This window comes from Anser anser, assembly GCF_964211835.1.
Source record: "Anser anser genome assembly, chromosome: 4".
Taxonomy (NCBI): domain Eukaryota; kingdom Metazoa; phylum Chordata; class Aves; order Anseriformes; family Anatidae; genus Anser; species Anser anser.
This window is the reverse complement of record NC_139724.1, coordinates 6,217,350-6,236,161: the sequence shown is the minus strand read 5'-3', so window position 1 is coordinate 6,236,161 and position 18,812 is coordinate 6,217,350. Positions and strand designations below refer to the sequence as shown.

Below are 18,812 nucleotides of genomic sequence, written 5' to 3'. Positions count from 1 at the left end.
AAACCGTGGCTATTTCATTTTCAGCAGGAATGCAGAGCGAGCAATATGTTGCAACACAGCGAACACAGGAGCTGCCCTGCCTTTGTAAATATCGAGGTTGTTCAAAAAGAAACTTGCAAAAAAAAGAAAAGAAAACTGAAATTCATTTCTCTGTTCTTGCTCACTCGGTGTCTAGCTCTCGTGCCTATCCGCAAAGTGGCCATCGTAACCCTATCCTGATCCATTGAGATTACAAGCATGAGAAAAAGGGGGGAGCTGGGGGTGAGGCAATCCCCTGGTGAAGACAGCAGCTCACGAGAGACTGCTGGCTGGGTCTTTTTTGCTAATCTTCTCTCAGCGTGCCAGTTCCCTGGGGCTCCCAAAGCCCACAGACCCCACAGCAGGGCTGGCCTCCGGCCCGGCTGCTGTTCTGGGGCTCCCTTCCACCAGGGCCAGCTGCCCTAAGAGGTCCCCGACAGCATGCACCAGGCCAACGCTGCGGGAGGGCTGGGGACCAGAAAAGTCCTTGCTCCTGCTCCCCTCGCGTTGCCTTTGGAAGATCTCCCAGCTTGCACTCGGGACCGGCTGATTTTCATTCCAGAGCACAACAGCAGCGTACCTGCACGCCCTTCGGGGACAGTGGTTTGCCTCTGTGACTTGTGGCAGTGCTGGGCACCCATGCTCCTTCCTCTGTTGATGCCCACCTCCCCACTGGTGTGTATGCACCATCCCTCCTTCTGGCCATGGCCAGGGACCCTCTCCAGTGCGCGGCTCCCTCGTGCCTGCCCCCGCTGCTTGCCAAGAATCCGCCCCATCGCAGCGCCTCGTGCCCTGCCAGCTACCGCATGGTTCTTGCAGTAGGGAAGGAAAAGGCCAGACATGAGCTTGTCTTTGTGTGCTGCAGGAAAAAAAACACCTGAGGACTGCAGTAACGCATAATCTGCTAGCAAAAATAAGGTTAAAACCATCCCTTAAAATGCCTTGCTTATCATCCGGTATTAGTGAAAGCTGCTCTCCTCATTTTTGTTTGAAAGGAAATGCGGTGATTACCCCCTATTACAGACACCTACAAATATTTACTAAAATAATGTAGCAGAGCGATTTTTTAAAGAAGTTGACAGAGCCTATGGCTTGATTCTGCTCCGAGCACAGCCACTTTATTGCTGCTTCCCAGGCAGGCGTCCAGGTTGCTGATCTCCAATTATGCCGACTCCCAGAGGGCTCGATCCTTCGCCGATGTAAGTCAATGTAGCACCGCGGCGTTCAGTGGAGCGCTGCCAGCTCACGCAGGCTGAGTTACAGCAGTACCCCAGCAAAAGAAAACCCACAACAACCCTCGTGGTCCTAGCACTGGGATCCTCGCAGACCGAGAGCCCCGAAACCTGTGTCCAAGGAGCCAGCTGCAGAAAACACCTTGGAGGGCCGGGGCTGCGTTCAGACCACCTCAGTGTTTCCAGACGTCTCTGCTCCGTGAGCGATGGCCCACCCGCCGGTGCCACGGTTTCATTTCTTAATTGCTTCTGCTCGCTGATTCCGAAAAAAAGATGCCCTTTATTGGGGAGGTGGAGTGGCTTTTGCCTCGCGAATGCTGTATGAATCTAAATGCTGTGGCAGAAGCAGTGTGCCAGCAGCTAGCGAGGGGGTTTAGGACACGCAGTGCTGCCTGGCCGGCACGCAGCGAGCATGGACTTGCTCTCCTAATCGGCTTTGGGGCTCCTCGCTGCTAAGTGCCTTGTACTCTGCCTGTCGAATGGCATCGCACGAACCTTGCTCTGGGGCAGCTGCTCAGGAAGCATATTTGTGCTCTTGGGGCTTGCATCTTCCCAGGAAACTATGAGAGAAGTTTGTTTCAACCCTGCTAGTCAAGGATGCCTGACAGTTTGGGATATCTATGTTTTTTTTCTTCCAAGCCCTAATTTCAGGTACTTCTCAGTTTGTCAAGCTTCACCTCTTTGGACTAAGAGTTTCCTGTTCGAGTGCTACGCGTTCTCTAAAACTGTTCATCTGGTTTCCAGACTTGGCTCTTAGCAAACGCGCTTGCCGTGCTAAAATAATAACTCTTGAAGGGCTACTGTTCTAAGGAGCTCTGATACCTTCGCACTCTGAAGCAGATGCTTGAAATTTCGTCATTGTAAACGTATCTCATCCAGCCAAATTGCACACGTCTCTCAGCTATAAGAAAAAACCTTAGTTCACATGTAAGAGAACTGGTAGAAATAACCGCAGGTAACATCTCTGAGGTGTTTTTTTTTTTAACTAAACTTTGATAAAATTCGCTCTGTAAATGCATTTCCTGCATACTGGCAATAGCGAAAGGTAAGCAGCTGTGACGGAGCGTTCAAATGTGGTGATCTCTTCTAGAAAGTTATCGAAACAAGGATGATCCCACTTCCAGCATGTGGAGACAGACCCACCGATGTTGGAGAAGGACACAGGCACCGTAGAGAGAACCCACAGAAATTTTGGAACTGGGATGTGTGGAGATGGGGCAATGTTCTGCAGGAAGAAAATACTGGTGCTGAAAGTGGACCACATAAGGAAATGATCCCGTGGGTAGACTAGTATGTGATCAGGCAATAAGGGGACAGATCAGAGGTGTGTACCAAGCTGGTAAAGTAAGGATTGCGTGGGTAACTCAGGCATGCCCTAGCTTTGAGCACTTTAGTTTGTGACCTTTGCAAAGAGTCTGGAGGCTTTCATCCCCTTTTCTAGGCTGCTTTCTGAGTTTTTGTACTTGTCTGGGTAGTGACAGATTTTACTTTATCAATATCCTTAGGTTTTGATGGGGGAATACCATATTTAAAGAATCAGAGAGAGCACAGATTTCATCAGAAAGCAGTATTTTGCCAATTTAACACCAGCCTCATATGAATGACAGTCATCTCAAGCAAGACTTTCAGTGCATGTTGTGTGCACACCTCTGTGCCCCAGTACCTCTGGTAGCTTAGACCAAAAGAAAAACAAGTTCATACGTCCACTGACTGAGCCCTGACTTTGGCCCTGGGATTTCCAGGGCAGTTGCACCAAGCTATTCCAGATGCTGTACGAGCATCTGAAACCAGAACAGTAAGCAAGCCCAACTTTTTTAATGCCCCATAAAACAACAAAAGGAAAAATAGTGTCTGCCTAAGGAGAATACTATAGGAAGGGGGATTTTGAATGAGATCCCACTCCAGAGAAATTCTTTCTCTGTAGTTGTGACATTGCATAACTTTGGCCACTTTCTCACTGAAATAACCACAGATTCTGTTATCATCTCAATTCTCAGGCTGCGACAAAAGGCATGTGTATATTTACTATCTAGCTCTGTAAATGCCTTGCTCCCTTCATCTGTTGTCACATTTTCGCTGTTAAAGATGCAGACTCATCTGGAATAAGCTTATGTTTTTCAAATACTTGATTTCACACACTATTATTTATGGTTAAGGCTTCATTGGGAAGAATGACAATCAATCATCACTCAAAGATGGTGTCAGTGCCAGAAGCAGTCATATCCTTCTAAAGGCCACCATTCTGACTTGCAATAAGCACCAGCACGCAGCGGATGGTCATTTCCTTTACCGTCCCCTGAGGTCATGTTAATCAGCCTCTAGCTTTTCTGTCAGAAGGCATAAAAATGGGACTCTGCATGCTGCACGGTGTAGGGCTGACGGATAATCACCTACTGATGTCCCCAGAACTCGTTTCTCTCTGACCTCAGAGGTATTCCAGGGGCCCATGGATGAATAACGGTGTGGAGGCCAGTTGGCTGCTCTACACATCAGGTGGTTTAAGAGATGCTGCAGGTAGCTGGATGCCGACAGCACAGTGTCTGTCATCTAGATGACTGCAATTAATCATCTCCTTTCCAAGGCGGGACATTAAGCAGTAGGTATCATCTCACAGAAATGTAACTGCTGTGTTTCAGATAATGCTGGCTTCCACGAGCTTATGATTGTCGCCCCAGTTCCCTGAATGCCTTTCAGCGTTCACCTACTCACCAGTGTGGCCCCAGAGGCTGAAGAAAGTGGATGCCGGGGAAGGGAGATGAAACCCCAGATGCCAACAGGTGGTCAGAGGAACACATCCTTAGAACGGCGACAAAATGCGAGCTCCTGGACCTGGGAGGGAGGACAAGAAAGGCGTGCATTGAAAAGCGAACAGGAAAAGCTAGTAAGAGCAGTGGAAGAGGGACGGATAAGCTGTGTGGTGAGGATTTAACAAGAAAATTAGGGCAGAACAATAGACAGAAAGCGCCAGGAGGGACGTACACAAACTTCCTGGTTTCAGCAGGACAGCTCTCCTTTCTCACACGTGTGCAGTCCCGTCCAAGTGTGCTGCCGCAGAAAAAGTTTTAAGCTGCTCTCCCCTGCCAGCGAGAGCCATTCTTAGGGCAGCCGGTGCTGCACCGCCCAGGCGAGCTGCCGGAGAAAGCCCTCTCACCTCTCCCCCACGGCTGGCGTGCCAGCGGATTCCCCGCACGCCGTCCCGAGCCTGCTCTGAATGGCAATTACCTTTCAGCTCTTGCTTTCTGGGTGTAATTTATCCCCCGTGAGCAGGCGCACACCTGCTTTACGCTGCGGCTGCCGAACGCACGAAACAAGGCCCCGAGTAGAGAGATCTTGTCAGAACATGCTAGAGGCAGACCAGGAGATATTATCAAGCAGTTGGACACAGACCAATATACCCTTGGTCTCGCAGTCCTTGCCTGTTATCCCTGCTATGCTGGATCTGCTTGATTCAAAGCCACAAAGTGTTATTCTGAGCAGGATGACAGAAATGCCCATTGTTAATTCATTTATTGCTCGGTGCTTAATGGCCCATGACTTTTTTTAGCTGGTAATTGAGATTAACAGGATTCTTTCTTTCATACCTGGATTGTATGGAAAAAGCTGCATAAATACTTTCGGGCAGAGATCACACCGCATGCAGAGCCTTCCTTAACACCCCTCAAGCCCATTTAATATGCAAGTTTGCTGTTACACAGAGTAATAAACTGGCCAGCAAACAACCGCCCTTATAGATAAAGCGGACATTAAACGAGAATGCTGTCAATGTATTTAGAAGAAATTAGTTTATCATGCATAGCAAAGATGGGTTTCTTGAGACTTCTAATGAAAGCTGATATAGCCATTATCTGATTACTGTAACACACACTCAATCATTAATACAAAAGTCCTCTTTAATGATCTTTGTTTTATGGCCACAGCTATCCTAGGAGGAAGCCGGGAGGTGGGAAGGGGAAAGCATTGCTTCTTGCTGGTGTTTATGCCAACTGTAATGGGGTTGTGACACTGAAGAATGCCAATTAGACACCGATGTTTATTTCTTGGCCCTGACCACAAGACGTGGGTCAAACTTACACGAGGTCAGCAGCGTTTGATGTCCTGAGGGCAAAACGGGACAAAATGATGCTATTTGAGATTAATCCAGGGGCCATGCCAGTTTTCTGCAGTCCCGGGGATTGCTGGATGGCGTATTAAGGTGGTTTGAATCCACAGTCCCCACTTCAGCTATGCTGAACCAAGTCCTGTTAGGAGTAAAGAGCTGCACCCTGGCATCTGCATGTAAATGATGATCCTCTTCTTCAGCAGCAAAGGCATGGAGAAAGTAAAGATGCATAAGGGATCTGGTAATTATTTCTCAAGTTTGTTATAGCAAACTGCACTCTGTTGTTATTTTGCTGCTGGCTTCTGCTAATAATTTGCTCTCCCTTTTTAAAGAATAGACCCAAAAAGAAATTTGTTGGCATCTGGCTCAATCAAAATGAAAAAAGTCATAATAAGGAAACTGTCTTTCAGAAAGAGTGAGGACTGTGTTCTCTGAATGTAGATTTTTTTAATGACTTTGGATTTTGCAGATTGTAGTCATTATACAGCTATTTATGAGGAAGTATTATTGTTGTCTTTGTCAACAAAAAAACCTCGAGAACACTGTCTGTCACCTAGAATTAGTATTGCCACAAAATAAATCTTCTCTCAGTATTTCCGTAGATGTTTTCACAGGATCATTACCGAACCTGAACCCCCCTATTAGTGCAAATTAAAAATTATTTAATAGTGCTGCCTGTGAAAGGGTGTTGTTTTTACAGCTGTCAAAGACCTCAGACACTGATCATTTTGTGTAACAATACATTATTTTCTTTTAGTACTTCTAGACAAATTGCAGGTGTTATCTTATGATTCTTTAAATGTCTGTGTTATTGTAAAAGCACTAGTATGAGTGAATAAATAGTCGCCTAATAGGTATTGATTTTGCATCTCTAAAGCAAGGTACTGAGAACACCAATAATATGTTTACCTCAAAAATATAAATGTCTTCATGTACCATTCAATTCACGCTGCAATATTTGGAGCTTTGTATCTCTTCGGAGAGAGTTCCTACTGTGTATCATTTACGTCTCATGTAAACTTGTAGGTTAAATGGTACATTAGTCTTGTTCTGAATCAGAAATTAAATGTATCCTTTGGGAAGACTTCTAAATATTTTGGCTTTAATGATGGGAGCTTTTTAGCCTCTCTCTTTGTGAAAGTCAGAGTTAGCTTCTTGTTCCTTCCCCCGTTGCTCCTTCTCCTGTGCAGAGAATCTCAGCTGCTAAACCCCACCACTGTCAAATGTGCAGCAGACTGTAGACAGAAGAGTAAGTTCAGTGAAACAGGAACAATCAAATTTTCCGTTCATGCCATGCTGTGACCATAAAACAATGGAGTCATGGTAGACCAACAGAGAACGTAAAAGAAATGGATCTTTAAGGAATGTATGTTTTCATGTACTGAAATGGCCACACATTTTCCCACCACATGAAATTCCTAGCTGTGTGTAATTCTATCTACATTCCTGTGTCTCACATCCTGCAGCAGCTACGACAAATGTCCTTTTTTTTTATATTTAGGGATTTTAGGTTTATTCATCTTTCATTCCTATTGTTATCGAGTCTCTGTTTCAAATATCTGCCTGCATCCTGCTCTCTCCAGCATGATGTGAGTCCACAGATAATACACGCACCCCATGCTTGTAGACACCCATGCTAAGCCTCCAGAATTTAGTTCACTGTTCACTTTGGCTGACGTTCTTCCTTGGCCACAGCAATCATTTCAGCACCGTCAGCTCACCTGCCCTTCATCTGCATTTGATCCAACTCGACAAACCCACTCATTTTTTCTAACAAAACACTGTAAGTTTTCAAATGGTTTTTGCTTGCTAGGGTAGACTTCAAAACGAATACGTGCATGTGCAGACATACAAGGTCCGTGGGTTTGTGCAGTGGCCCTGGGAGAGACCAAACTTTAGCTGTCAATAACATAATCCACATTAGAGTACAGGTCACAAGAAGGTCGGAAGGGCACCTGAAAGATTCTCATCTATCTCCCTCGACTCAGATTTATAGGTTAAAAGGTGAAGTTAGGCAAGATGGGTCCAACGCATACCGTCCAAATGATCCAATCCCAACAAGCAGGCCGATGTGTCAGATGCTGTAAGAGGGCGCGTGCGGGGAGATGACAGGTTCCAGAAGGACAGCCCAAGGCTGTTCTAGAGAAGACTAGTAGGCTTAAGAAACCATGCACTTAGCAAGGATGAGAAGCAATGAAAAGGGGGAAGATGGGAGAAGATATGGGTAACAGCAATACAGCAAACATGCATAAAAGGGTAGTTATGAAATCCAAGTCGTTTTAGTTATTATTAGGTCTTGCTTACGTATGATCTCTGTAACTATAAAATCATCTATCCTTTACTACCAATCAAGCTAGGTACCTTTGGCCAGATGTTTTCCTTAGGCATTGCAGTAAGAAGTAGCTTTTGAAGGACTTAAAAGGCAGAAGCAGTTGGGATGGATGAAAGCCTTATGGAAGAAGAGAAAACAAGTATTGCCACGGGTGGGAAAGGTGGACAAGATCTGACTCGCTGGTCTTCCTTCTATTTAATGTATACATAAGAGAGCTTTGCCTGACACTGTGGAAGTGTCTGCTCCAGTGCCAAGATCTGCTGTACTACCCGTCCTCAGTACGCAACTCTTACTTTCTTCCTCCATCAAACACCTGTTAACATTTCCCCCAAGGTAGATCTTACCACTGAGATCAATAAATATGTTAACAGTAACATACTGGTGTAACTACTGCAGTTACTCTAGCCCAACCTGTACACCAGCTCTCCAGTAAGTTTCACAATCCATTCATGCACAATCATAACGCGTTCTCCATTGAGCCTGTTGTGTTCTCCATTTACATTTTAAAGGGAGAAAGCGAGCAAAAGAGACAACAGGCAAAAATATACACTGCTCAGGGAAAGCAGCCAGATCCCAGAAAAATATCCAGGAAAAAAAAATCATATTTTAACCTCTGGGTCAACCAAATTTTCTCTGTTTACTATTTATTTTCTCTGCAGTTTTTAGCTTTCCACAATCCATTAACATACCATACAACGAATCAAGAGTTTTCAGGACTGCAATTCCAACATCTGCTTCTCCTTGCTATGGTTCCATGTTTTGAATTCAAAAATAATGTTACACTTCAGATTTCACATTTATTGTTATATTTCTGAAATCTCACTTCCTTTTAAGTAACTTAAATTCCTCCTCGTTTTATGTGATTCCAATGGATTATCCATTATGCCAATAACGTAATTACAAAAATCAAACAGAATTACTCCAGGGTGAGAAGTTGTCTTAGAGCTTTCGTTCACCCCGTTTTGGGTTGCTGGAGAAGTCAATGTAATTAAGAAATGCCTATAGTCTTAATAAACATCCCAAGGTCATCCTCCCCTTGTGCCTGTATCCCTTTCCTTGCCACTCCAAGTCCTGTCCCTGCCAATAACTGCCACAGGGAAAATGGCACCCTTGCAGCTATCCTCCGCCTCTCTCCCAGCTGGATACAGGATACTGACGGTGGCTTTAATTTATTCTTTCCCTTTTATCCGGTGTAGGGGAGCAAAATAGCTGAAACTCTCACCTCTCTCTTTGTTAAGGATAATGTATTCAGATCTCTCTGAACAGAAGTGCCCAGTACCGTATGTGCATTGTCCTAAGGAAAGAACGTCACCTCTTGCCATGCTGGGAAGTTAAAACATGTTTAAGTCGCAGGCAGCCCAGTTTCTAACACCTCATACAGTCCCTTTTGGAAAAGGAATTGCCGCAAGAGGTAGTATCAAAGACTGCCCAACATGGGATTTCAGGAGATCAGTTCTGTACACTGGGCGTATCTTTCAGAAGGGTTTTTTAAACCGTAAGGAAGATCCTTAGAATAAAGGGGGATCTTCATATACACATATGTCTTTAACACCACTTAATTCCTCCAGTGCGTTTTAGCCAAAAGGATTTATCTTGCAGGATCTGAAATAGACCTAGCGAGCAGGGACGTCTGCTGGCTCAATAATAGTGATAAAAGTCAGATCCCGTAATGCCTCCATTTCATTAGGAAGCTATCTGTCTCCTGGTTGCGGCTGGTTATGACCCAGGAAAAAGGGGATGTGTGGCTTGAGATGGCACAGAAAATATAAGCTATATATTAATGATCACACGCTGTTTCTATCTTAAAAGGACAGTTCTCTTGGTTCTAGTTGGACATTGTTTGACTGGGAGGTGGGAGGAAAGGGAATACATGTTTCAGTTCCTATAATTTGTAAAAAGCATCAACAATTTTAACCTGCATTTTCCCTTCAGTTGTACTCTCATCTCAGTTAAAGCTTCTTGTTTGATGTTTTCCTCCAGTGACTAGGACCATCCTTTAAAACACTTGAGATGAAGTCAGGTAGATCAAATAGAATATGGTATCATCTGTGTACGCTCTAACAGCATTAACAGGCATCAGCGAAGGGAATGGATTACTTCCCCACTCAGCCTAAACTCGTTTTTGTCCTTAAGTGCCATACATGTATGGAAGACTAAGGACAAAGAGGATCGAGTAACATTAATTGCACGGTTTGGGGCACCATTAAGACCAGCTGCTACAGATAATCAGACAAATAAAGCTTTTGGTTTAGATGCCTGTGTGTTGACAGGAAAGTGGTCAGCTGGTCTACCTCAGCCTCCTCGGTCCCATTTTGCTGAGGAGGGTTACGACTGCAGCGCTTTACCTGAAGCTCTCGGTGACAACCGTATTTTGCTAAGTCATTAAAGCTCTTCCTGCAAAGCCCTGCTACTTTTCCCATATATTAGAAACCACATTAGTGTTCAGTCAGGTTGCACAAGAAGAAAACAATACATCTAGCTAATACCACATATTCACTTTGCATTACAGCTTGCTTCCCATCCATTATGAACTTTTCTCCCTCTGCAATAAATTGACCATCTTTTTTTCCCCCCTCCTTTTCAGATTTCCTGATTCCAAACCTCTCACTAAGCTTGATTTGCTGCTTCTGCTGGGCCACCTAAACTATACCATGTGTATTATACCTCCGGGTAGATCATTAATTCCTACCTCTTTGATTTAGCTGCAGTCTCACTCAGACTCCTGCATCATTTTATCTCCCTCCATTTTTTTCTGCCAGTTTGAAACTTAGCTTTGGTTCTGCCTCCTTAAACATCAGAAGAGAATACATTTCTTTTACTTTGACCTCATTTTCTCAACTGACAACACTTGGCTTTTTTACTGATGTCTCCCCAAATCGTGTTTTTGCCATTTAGCACTAAGGATAGCATTTCTGTGTTTCAGCAAGGGCAGCTATTTGCGTTCCTATCGTGTTCAGATTCATCCTATGCATCTGCCTGTGCAATTCTGAGTTCAGCTCCAAAACAATCTGGGAATTTGTATTAGAGCTAGAAAGCTTTTCTACTATCTTGATGGCTTAGCTGTATTTGCAGTCCCAGTATTAATACGGGCCAGTCAATTCTGCATTCCCAGCACATTTCTGTGCTCTCTCCTATGCTCTGGATCACTGTTGGCCATTAGTTTCTAATCAAAGATGTTCATAGGTAATGATACGTCCATCAAAGAGCTGCCAACATTCCTGTTACTAAGCAAAAATGCAGATCTCCAACTTTCGGGCTAAACCTACAGTTCAACCGTTTTCATATTTAATTCAGCATTAACTTCCTTCACATTTCGGTCATTGAATCCACATTCACATTCGTACTCTCCTCAGAGTCATGTCCAACACTCTACAACATTAGCAGTCCTTTCAGAAAAGTTAGGGGAACGTTATCTTTCTTTTATCAAATACTGACACCAAAGCTTAACTGTTAATGCTCTTCAAGCCTAGACAGCGCATGATTTGCTTGTCTCAGTAGTTTTACCTCACTGTAATGCTCATCAACCCAGCACATCCCCTGCGGATTCATCAGGAAAAAAAAGCACCTGATTTAAACACAAGAGGAAGCTGGCCTGGCAACCCTGGAGATCAAAGTACACTAATGTATTTGCAGGAGCTCAACATGCACCTGTACAATCTTCTGTCACATTTAACTGTGCAAAGTGCATCACTTCTCATTCAGGGAGGCCACCTTTACGAGTCAGCCCTTCAGTTCTGGTACCTAGCTAGTCCTCTCCCAAACCAGAAAGCAGGCAGTGTGCTAGCTACGGGTGTGATTTTGTTTCATTTTTCATGTGTTTATTTACCTTCAGCTCTTATCAAGGCACCCAAACCACATCAAACTGTACCAAACTTCATTCAGCTGCTACTAAACAGAGCCACCAACACTGATCTCCCCCAGCTCCCCAACCACAGATTATTTTTAAATGAATATATAAACCTGAATCCTTCTGACTAATGACCAGCCACAACTGTGCCTACTACAGAACAGGAACATCTCAGGACCTTATTTTCACAAGAGCACTTGGCAGCCCTCATCACTATGGGCTGTAGAAACGATGCTTTTGTATGAGATGAGCTTCAGCACATGGGCAAAACAGACTGCTGCAGGGGCCAGAGGGAATAAAACCAACAGGGTTTAATAGAAGAGCGAAGGTCTCAACTTGCCATTTGGCCTAACCAGAGCAAAAGGAATGGTTCAAAAGCTTCATGATGGAGGATTTTTAGGGAGAAAGGTACAGGAAAATGGAATGCCAGTTAGGTGTTTTGACTGGGTGAGATAGGTGTGACTGGGTAGTTGTCAGAGCAGGGGACAGGCGTGGTATGATGGCTGGCACTGCCAGCACAAAGAAGGCAGCAGCTATTCGCCCGTGTAGCATGTGGCTGTGATATATGGGGTGGAGCTAGGCAGTGAAAAAAAAAACACAAACCAACCTAGTTTTAAAGGAAAGACAAGGAAATTTCAATGACATCCTGGGGATCTGCAGCTATAGGGGGATATAAGGAAAGGATTGAGGAGGCCAGACATCCTGCTGTTGAGGAAGAAGTTCAGTGGGATATTTTTGTTGAGTTTTGTGGCATTATTTCACAGTACAATGGTCACGATCTCTACCTGTTACTTAACCATTTATTTCCCATTTGCAAATTATCCAGGGCACTCTGGCCCAGCACTGCCCAGGGAGTAACACCCACTGAGCTAAAAGGCCAGTGCGTGCCCCAACTCCTGTAGGAACAAGAGTCCAAATGAAAGCAGCTTTCAAAAGCACCACCCTCTTGCTTGTAGGAAACTTTTCCTATTCTGCCTCTCTTTCTGTCTCCAATACTTCTTCCTCCGTGTGCTCGGCTGTGCCCTGAGCACCAGCACTCACAACCTCAGCGGAGCAGACATTCTGACTCAGGAGAGAAAGTCCCCCGTATTAGCTTGGGCTTTGCATTAGTGTAATGCACTAAGAGCTTTTATTTTATTTATTTTGGCTGGCTAGTGGGTGTGGATTAACAGTACATAACCCTGCTTCGCTCCATGGCTGTTGTATGATCTTGTGCTGTAGAATCCAGCTACCGGCTGGAATTTCCCAAAGGCCTTGCACCCGCCTGCAGCTGGGATGCGATTTTCACACGACTTCTGCTCCCATTTAAGCACCTAAATAAATGTCAAGATTTTCCAGGAGCCCTGCATGTTGAGTGCTGCATGGAGTGTCACTGCGAGATTAGCTCTTGAAAATTCAGCCCTGTGAAGTGGGGATTGTGCTATTTACTATTTGTGATGCTTTCTTCAGATGAGACTTAAAATCACTCCCAGTATTTTTAGTCATAAGAGATCATATAGAGCTATGTACCACATAAATAATTACATTCTGCCTGCCCTGTCTCTCTGCATTTCTCTGTAGGGAAGATACTTCTTCTCTGACAGAGACTGGCTCAACCATTTGGGATGCTGAATCCCTACAGTTCATAAATGACTCACCAGAGGCAATGGGGAAGACTGGATCCATAATACAGCTGGCACAGGTGCCTGAAGTGGTGGCTTCATTTCCAAAACTGATGTTTTATTTTGGGATCCATGCTAGAGAAAGGTACTGGGTTTTTCTACGTTATTACTATTGCCATTATGCCAGTCATAGTGTTCAAATGGATTCAAATAAATTAGCCTTTCTAAGAGCTGAACCAATTCCTGAATTACTACATAAATTATTGAGTACTCTGCATTCAAACTTTTTACAGTATTGCCTGGTTTATAGTTTGGGTGGAAGGATTTCATGATAGGAATGCCACATTAATTTTACATTTAATAGCGATATTTCATTGCTTCTGAAACTTTTCACACTATCTCATTTCTTGTAGCCATTCCTAAGTCATGTTTTTATCTGCCAAGATGACATGTTCGAAGAGCTTTGGCAAAGCTTGTATGAAAAACTTGTATGAAAAATACGATGTTGAGTAGCACTTCCCAAATGTGAGAAAGATACAGCAGAGTGCTTTAAAGGCCAATTAATTATGGAATAATTCCTGCAAACTGTGGCAGTAATTAATGAGCAAGTAACGTGCAGTATTTGGAAGCAAACAGCAGTTAGCAAACACTACACACAGTTTTGTGATTTTGATACAAGAAAAAGTCTTTTACCCATTTAATGATAACGGGTATTATCAGATTTCCCTAGTTAATGATGTGTCTTGTGCTTATGTCAACTAGTTCTAATCTGAAATACGACTACACCAAAAAAAAATAGCACCTTCTTTCTGGCATGCATTCACAGGAGACAGAATCAAGTTTCCATAAGTTTGCTTCAACTGAGAAACCAGCAGTGATTAATTCAAGGAAGACAGTTGCAGGACCACACTGGCCCAGAGAAATAAGACTTCCCTGCACATCGGGAAGGATGGATAATATATCTGGAGGGCTCGGGTGGCTTTCTTCTCATGTTGGGAGGTAAGCAGGAATGCTCCCCTTCTCCAGCCTTAGGATAAACCCTCTAAGCTTTGTGAAGCAGTGCCTACACAGCCCTGAGAACAGGATGAGGGTAACCCATTTCCTTAGAGAATGGTGAGGAAGGTCTCCCCAGCTTCTGTACACACCTTTGATCTGGCTCTCAATAATCTTTTTCAACTTGGGCATTACCAACGGAATTTTTCACTAGATGGATCAATCAGTCCCACTGACAACCTGCAAAATCTGATTTATTACGTCTCTACCAGCCCCTTATCTTTTTAGATCATCACTGAAGGGGCTGTTTCTTTCACTGGGTTTGTGCAGCACTGAAGACAGAAAGCAACCAATGGTAATTGGCAAGACTATGAAATAATATTCTTGGTCTTAAAAAAAAAATTATGATGAAACATAAAAAGAACAGACATGTGCCTCTTATGCAGCCAGGCAAATCTGGAGAACTGGACAAGGAAGGTTAGCATTTTAACTCAGAAATGGAAGAGAGCTGACCTTTTCACATCACTAGCAACAAATATAAGAAAGTTGGAGAATATTTTTACATAGAATGTCACTATGCTTTAAAACTGAAGGTTGTTTTAGCATTGCCCTTCAACGATCCCAAGGAGAATCAACTTATTGAAATGCATTAAGACCGGTGGTTTTCCATGAACTATTTCCAATAGGGTAAAGAAAGTAACTGAGCAAAGGAAGCCTTTTGTAAGCGAACTTACGCCTGCTACCCAGGGGGTCTGCCCCTCCACCACTGTATGTTTAGGCACGTTCAAACTGAAAAAAGCTGGAAAACACTTTTAGGACAGTGGATCTATTCACCTGAGAAAGGCATGCAGAGATCTTGAAACACACTAAATATTCTTAATACTTACTTTTCAGCCTTCAAGTGGCCAGAAAGATGATGAGCAAAACTTCTGAGTCCTGTCATTTGTCTTAGATATCCTCTTTTCCAAATTGAGAGCATCCAGAATTTGGTTAGCGATACTGAGGACTTTGGATCATCTGACTGCTCTGCAGTAGGTAGTATCTTCTTTCTAACTGTCTTCTGTAACATCTCCTGGGCTTGTTGCCCCATCAACAATGCAAACTTACTTCAAATTAATTTAAAACTTGAATGATTGAATCTTGCAGCAGGTGCTCAAGGCACCACAGTCTCTTGGTCTTCCAGGTAACAACCTCTCTTTCCAAAGGCAAGAGTGTTTTGGTCTCACTTTATGACTACAGCCTTAGGATTTGGACATTGGGTGCATTGGCACGCAACTCTACATTGTAAACGGTCTGATTTTCAGATATAAGGGAACCCCAACAGTTCCACTGAAGTCAAAGAAGATGTGGGTGCTTGCCAGTCTGGATGTTAGCATGGTATTTTTGTCTGTATGAATTTAGAGTTATTTGGACTTTTAAGAAACTTGAATCAAGTGTATATATGCCATTCAAAGAAAATGCATGTGATCCATGCAGTATTGCCAAAACCCTTGTAGGAAGACCACTAATGAATTTAAGCTCCCAGCTGGGAGCCTTTTTTTTTTTTTTTTTTTCCTTTTACGCACATTAACAGTCTTGGCAGGAGGTGTCAACCTCAACCCAAAAGAAAGCTTATCTTTCCTCATGATTCCCTCTTAACTTAGATAGCAGAAGGATCTAATATGAAATATTGACAGCTTGAGATTGATCTGTTGCAAGGGCAGTAAGAGTTTATTACTGATTTCTGGGAGAAAAAAAAAAAAGAAAAAAAAGGCAACTTTTATGGATGCCTAAACTGCTTTTATTTTGTCAAAGAAGAAGAAGAAAGAAAAAGACAAATGCTGAATGCATAAAAACAACCATGGGATTGCATATCTTTTTCCTCGCTTTCTTAAGGAAAGGAGAGTGTTAAACTGCCATCCGCTAAAAGCAGCGATTTTATGCTGAGGTCTCCAAGTCAGTGAATTTACATTTCGTAAGAACACCCTGAGGGGCTTTCAGCTACTTTGCTTAAAAGGTAGACAGATACATTTACAGCAGTGCATGCAGAGCTCCATGTGCTAACATGGCCACATAGCTAAAGAGTCACTCCCTGGCACATGTGTGTGTTAGGGGTGACTTAGTTCTAAGCAGGTAATGCATAAGGACACTTTTATGTGTTGGCTGGGAATACAGTTCAGTAAAGAATGTGACTGTAATTACCAGTAACGAGGGTATAAATTTCTGATCCCTGCTTTGTTGGCTGAATTTTTCTAGTGTTTCTAAGCATTTACATTTTACAATTGCCTTATTTATAGTCTGAAATTTGGTGCACTAGTTTTTCATGCATGTGAAATGCTTTTTATTCCATTTGGTAGGAAACTCCTGCCTTCACAAACTAGTCTTTCATAAGAAGTATTATAACCAATTTAGTTTAAAATATTTTAATGAGTTAATAATAGATTATTAGAGATTTTTAGTTTGAACACATTAATCATATAGATCTTCTTTGTCTTATTTTGAATAAATAAAAACCTTGTATCGTGTTCAAATTCATACAGTTCCTACAGAGAAATCCTTTGTAAATTAAAAAATAATAATAATAATCTCTCCTTTATTATCACCCAAACTGGGTCATATCTGCTATATGGAGTTACAATAGGAAATCCAGCATGTCAGTTCACCCGTAGCTTCAACCACCCATCATGCAGGACAGAAATTTTTTCATTTCCATTCCACCTTGCCTGTGCAAATAGTTACAAGGGTCAAGCAAACAGGTCTTGGGGCCCGGCTGCCATTCAGACCGGGACATCAGGAAACATGTCTGTCTTTGATGGCTGAGCTCTCCAAGACTAGACACCTGGAAGGTCTACATGTGGCTAGGCTTAGAATCATAGAATCACAGAACCATTAAGGATGGAAAAGACCTCCAAGATCACCTGGTCCAACCATTCCCCTACCACCAATATCACCCACTAAACCATGTCCCTAAGCACCACGTCCAACCTTTCTTTGCACACCCCCAGGGACGGTGACCCCACCACCTTCCTGGACAACCCGTCCCAATGCCTGACTGCTCTTTCTGAGAAGAAATGGCTCCTCATTTCTAACCTAAACCTCCCCTGGCACAACTTGAGGCCATTCCCTCTAGTCCTATTGCTAGTTACCTGTGAGAAGAGGCCAACCCCCAGCTCCCCACACCTTCCTTTCAGGCAGTTGTAGAGAGCAGTGAGGTCTCCCCTGAGCCTCCTCTTCTCCAGACTAAACAACCCCAGTTCCCTCAGCCGTTCCTCACAGGACTTGTGTCCCAGGCCCTTCACCAGCTTCGTAGCCCTTCTCTGGACACAATCCAGGGCCTCGATTATAGATAGATACATAGATATAGCGATATCTATATCTATATATCTATATATCTATCTATATCTATAGCTATAGCTATATATAGCTATTTATCTATAGCTATAGATAGATAGCTGGGCACAGAATAAAGACCTGCTACACGTATTCTAATTGTGATCTAGTGCCTGAATATTATACGGCTGCCCTACACATTTTGCTCTTTTTCAGAATCCATCCTACTTGCATCACAGTGTGGGACGAGGCTGCCCAGTCACTGCAGTAATACTACATTCCAAAGCTGCTCCCTTCTGCAGGTAGAGCAATGACTGTCTTAGATAAGATTTTATATCATTTTAAGAATAGTTCAAACAGACTGAAATACATGACCCAATCAGGGGGTCACCTTGCCTCCTAACAGTCAAATTCTACATCAAATTAGCAAATTAATATCTATCTTTGTTGTTATCTTTCCTCAGTGACGAATCAGGCCCTTTCCTGTCTCATCTTTTCTGAGACAGTAAATAAGATTTCCAGGCCTAACTTTGGTTTTAGCTCTTGACTTCAACCGAGTTGCACCAGATTTACACAGGTATCGGGGAGAGCAGAGTTTGTCTCCTCATATATTTGAAAACAACTTCAGTGGAAACGTCTAAAGGTGAGTCTTTGAATCTGTGTTTAAGTGATTTATCACGAAGACGTAATTGACGTCTGACTCTCTTGGAGACACTTCCTAGAGGATAGACTGCAATTGGCCATGAAGAGACCTAAGAGAGGAGGGGAAAGAAAAAGCAGAGGTCACAGTTCCTGGATGTGCCGTCTGTGGAGCAGCCTCTTACAGGAGCAGAGCCCGAGAAGGGCCTGCTTGTCCCTTCCCACCTGCTTTCAGTAGCATGAGATGAGGCGAGGAGGAAGCAGCCCACAGTCTTGCTCCCCTCCACTTTGACACAAAATGAAGTGAGAGCACAAAGGGTTTTTCTGATCTGGAAACGTGGGTGAAAGCACAACTACAGGTTGCTAATTATAGCTTTATTTTCATTAGCATACTACACAATTCAAATAGAGCAGCAACCAGACTTTGGCCCGACTTTAACCCCCTCCTTCCTATCCTCATAACGAAACTAACTTTTGGCTTTTACTACAAACATCACAAAAGCAACAGCTCCTCACAGAATAGCCTGCACCATCTTCAAACTGTGGAGAAGAGCAACGTGAGCATAAATGAAGATGCTCCTTGGTAGGTATGACTTCTCCCTCTGCTCATTCAAACACATAAAAGTTTCACTCTGGCCTTTAAGGCCTGTGTATTAACTGTGCGTGACTGGATTTAACATCTACTGTGTTACAGCCTGTTTCCTTTTGTTTTTACCTGATGAACAAAGTATTTGAGAAGTAA

The 18,812-nt window shown here is 43.4% G+C and overlaps 1 protein-coding gene across 7 annotated transcripts in view; it reads right to left on the bottom strand.

Moving 5' to 3' along the window:
- Positions 1–18,812, bottom strand: part of CXXC4 (CXXC finger protein 4) — a 94,824-nt gene that overhangs the window by 62,999 nt on the left and 13,013 nt on the right. For all 7 annotated transcript variants that reach the window (XR_014584157.1, XR_014584158.1, XR_014584159.1 and 4 more), the window contains exon 2: positions 3,960–4,079. Coding sequence is in view for 4 of the 7 variants with exons in the window: in XM_083835554.1 (XP_083691680.1) it covers positions 3,960–4,079 (120 nt within the window). In the remaining 3 variants the exon portion in view is untranslated. The remainder of the gene's footprint in view (positions 1–3,959; positions 4,080–18,812) is intronic.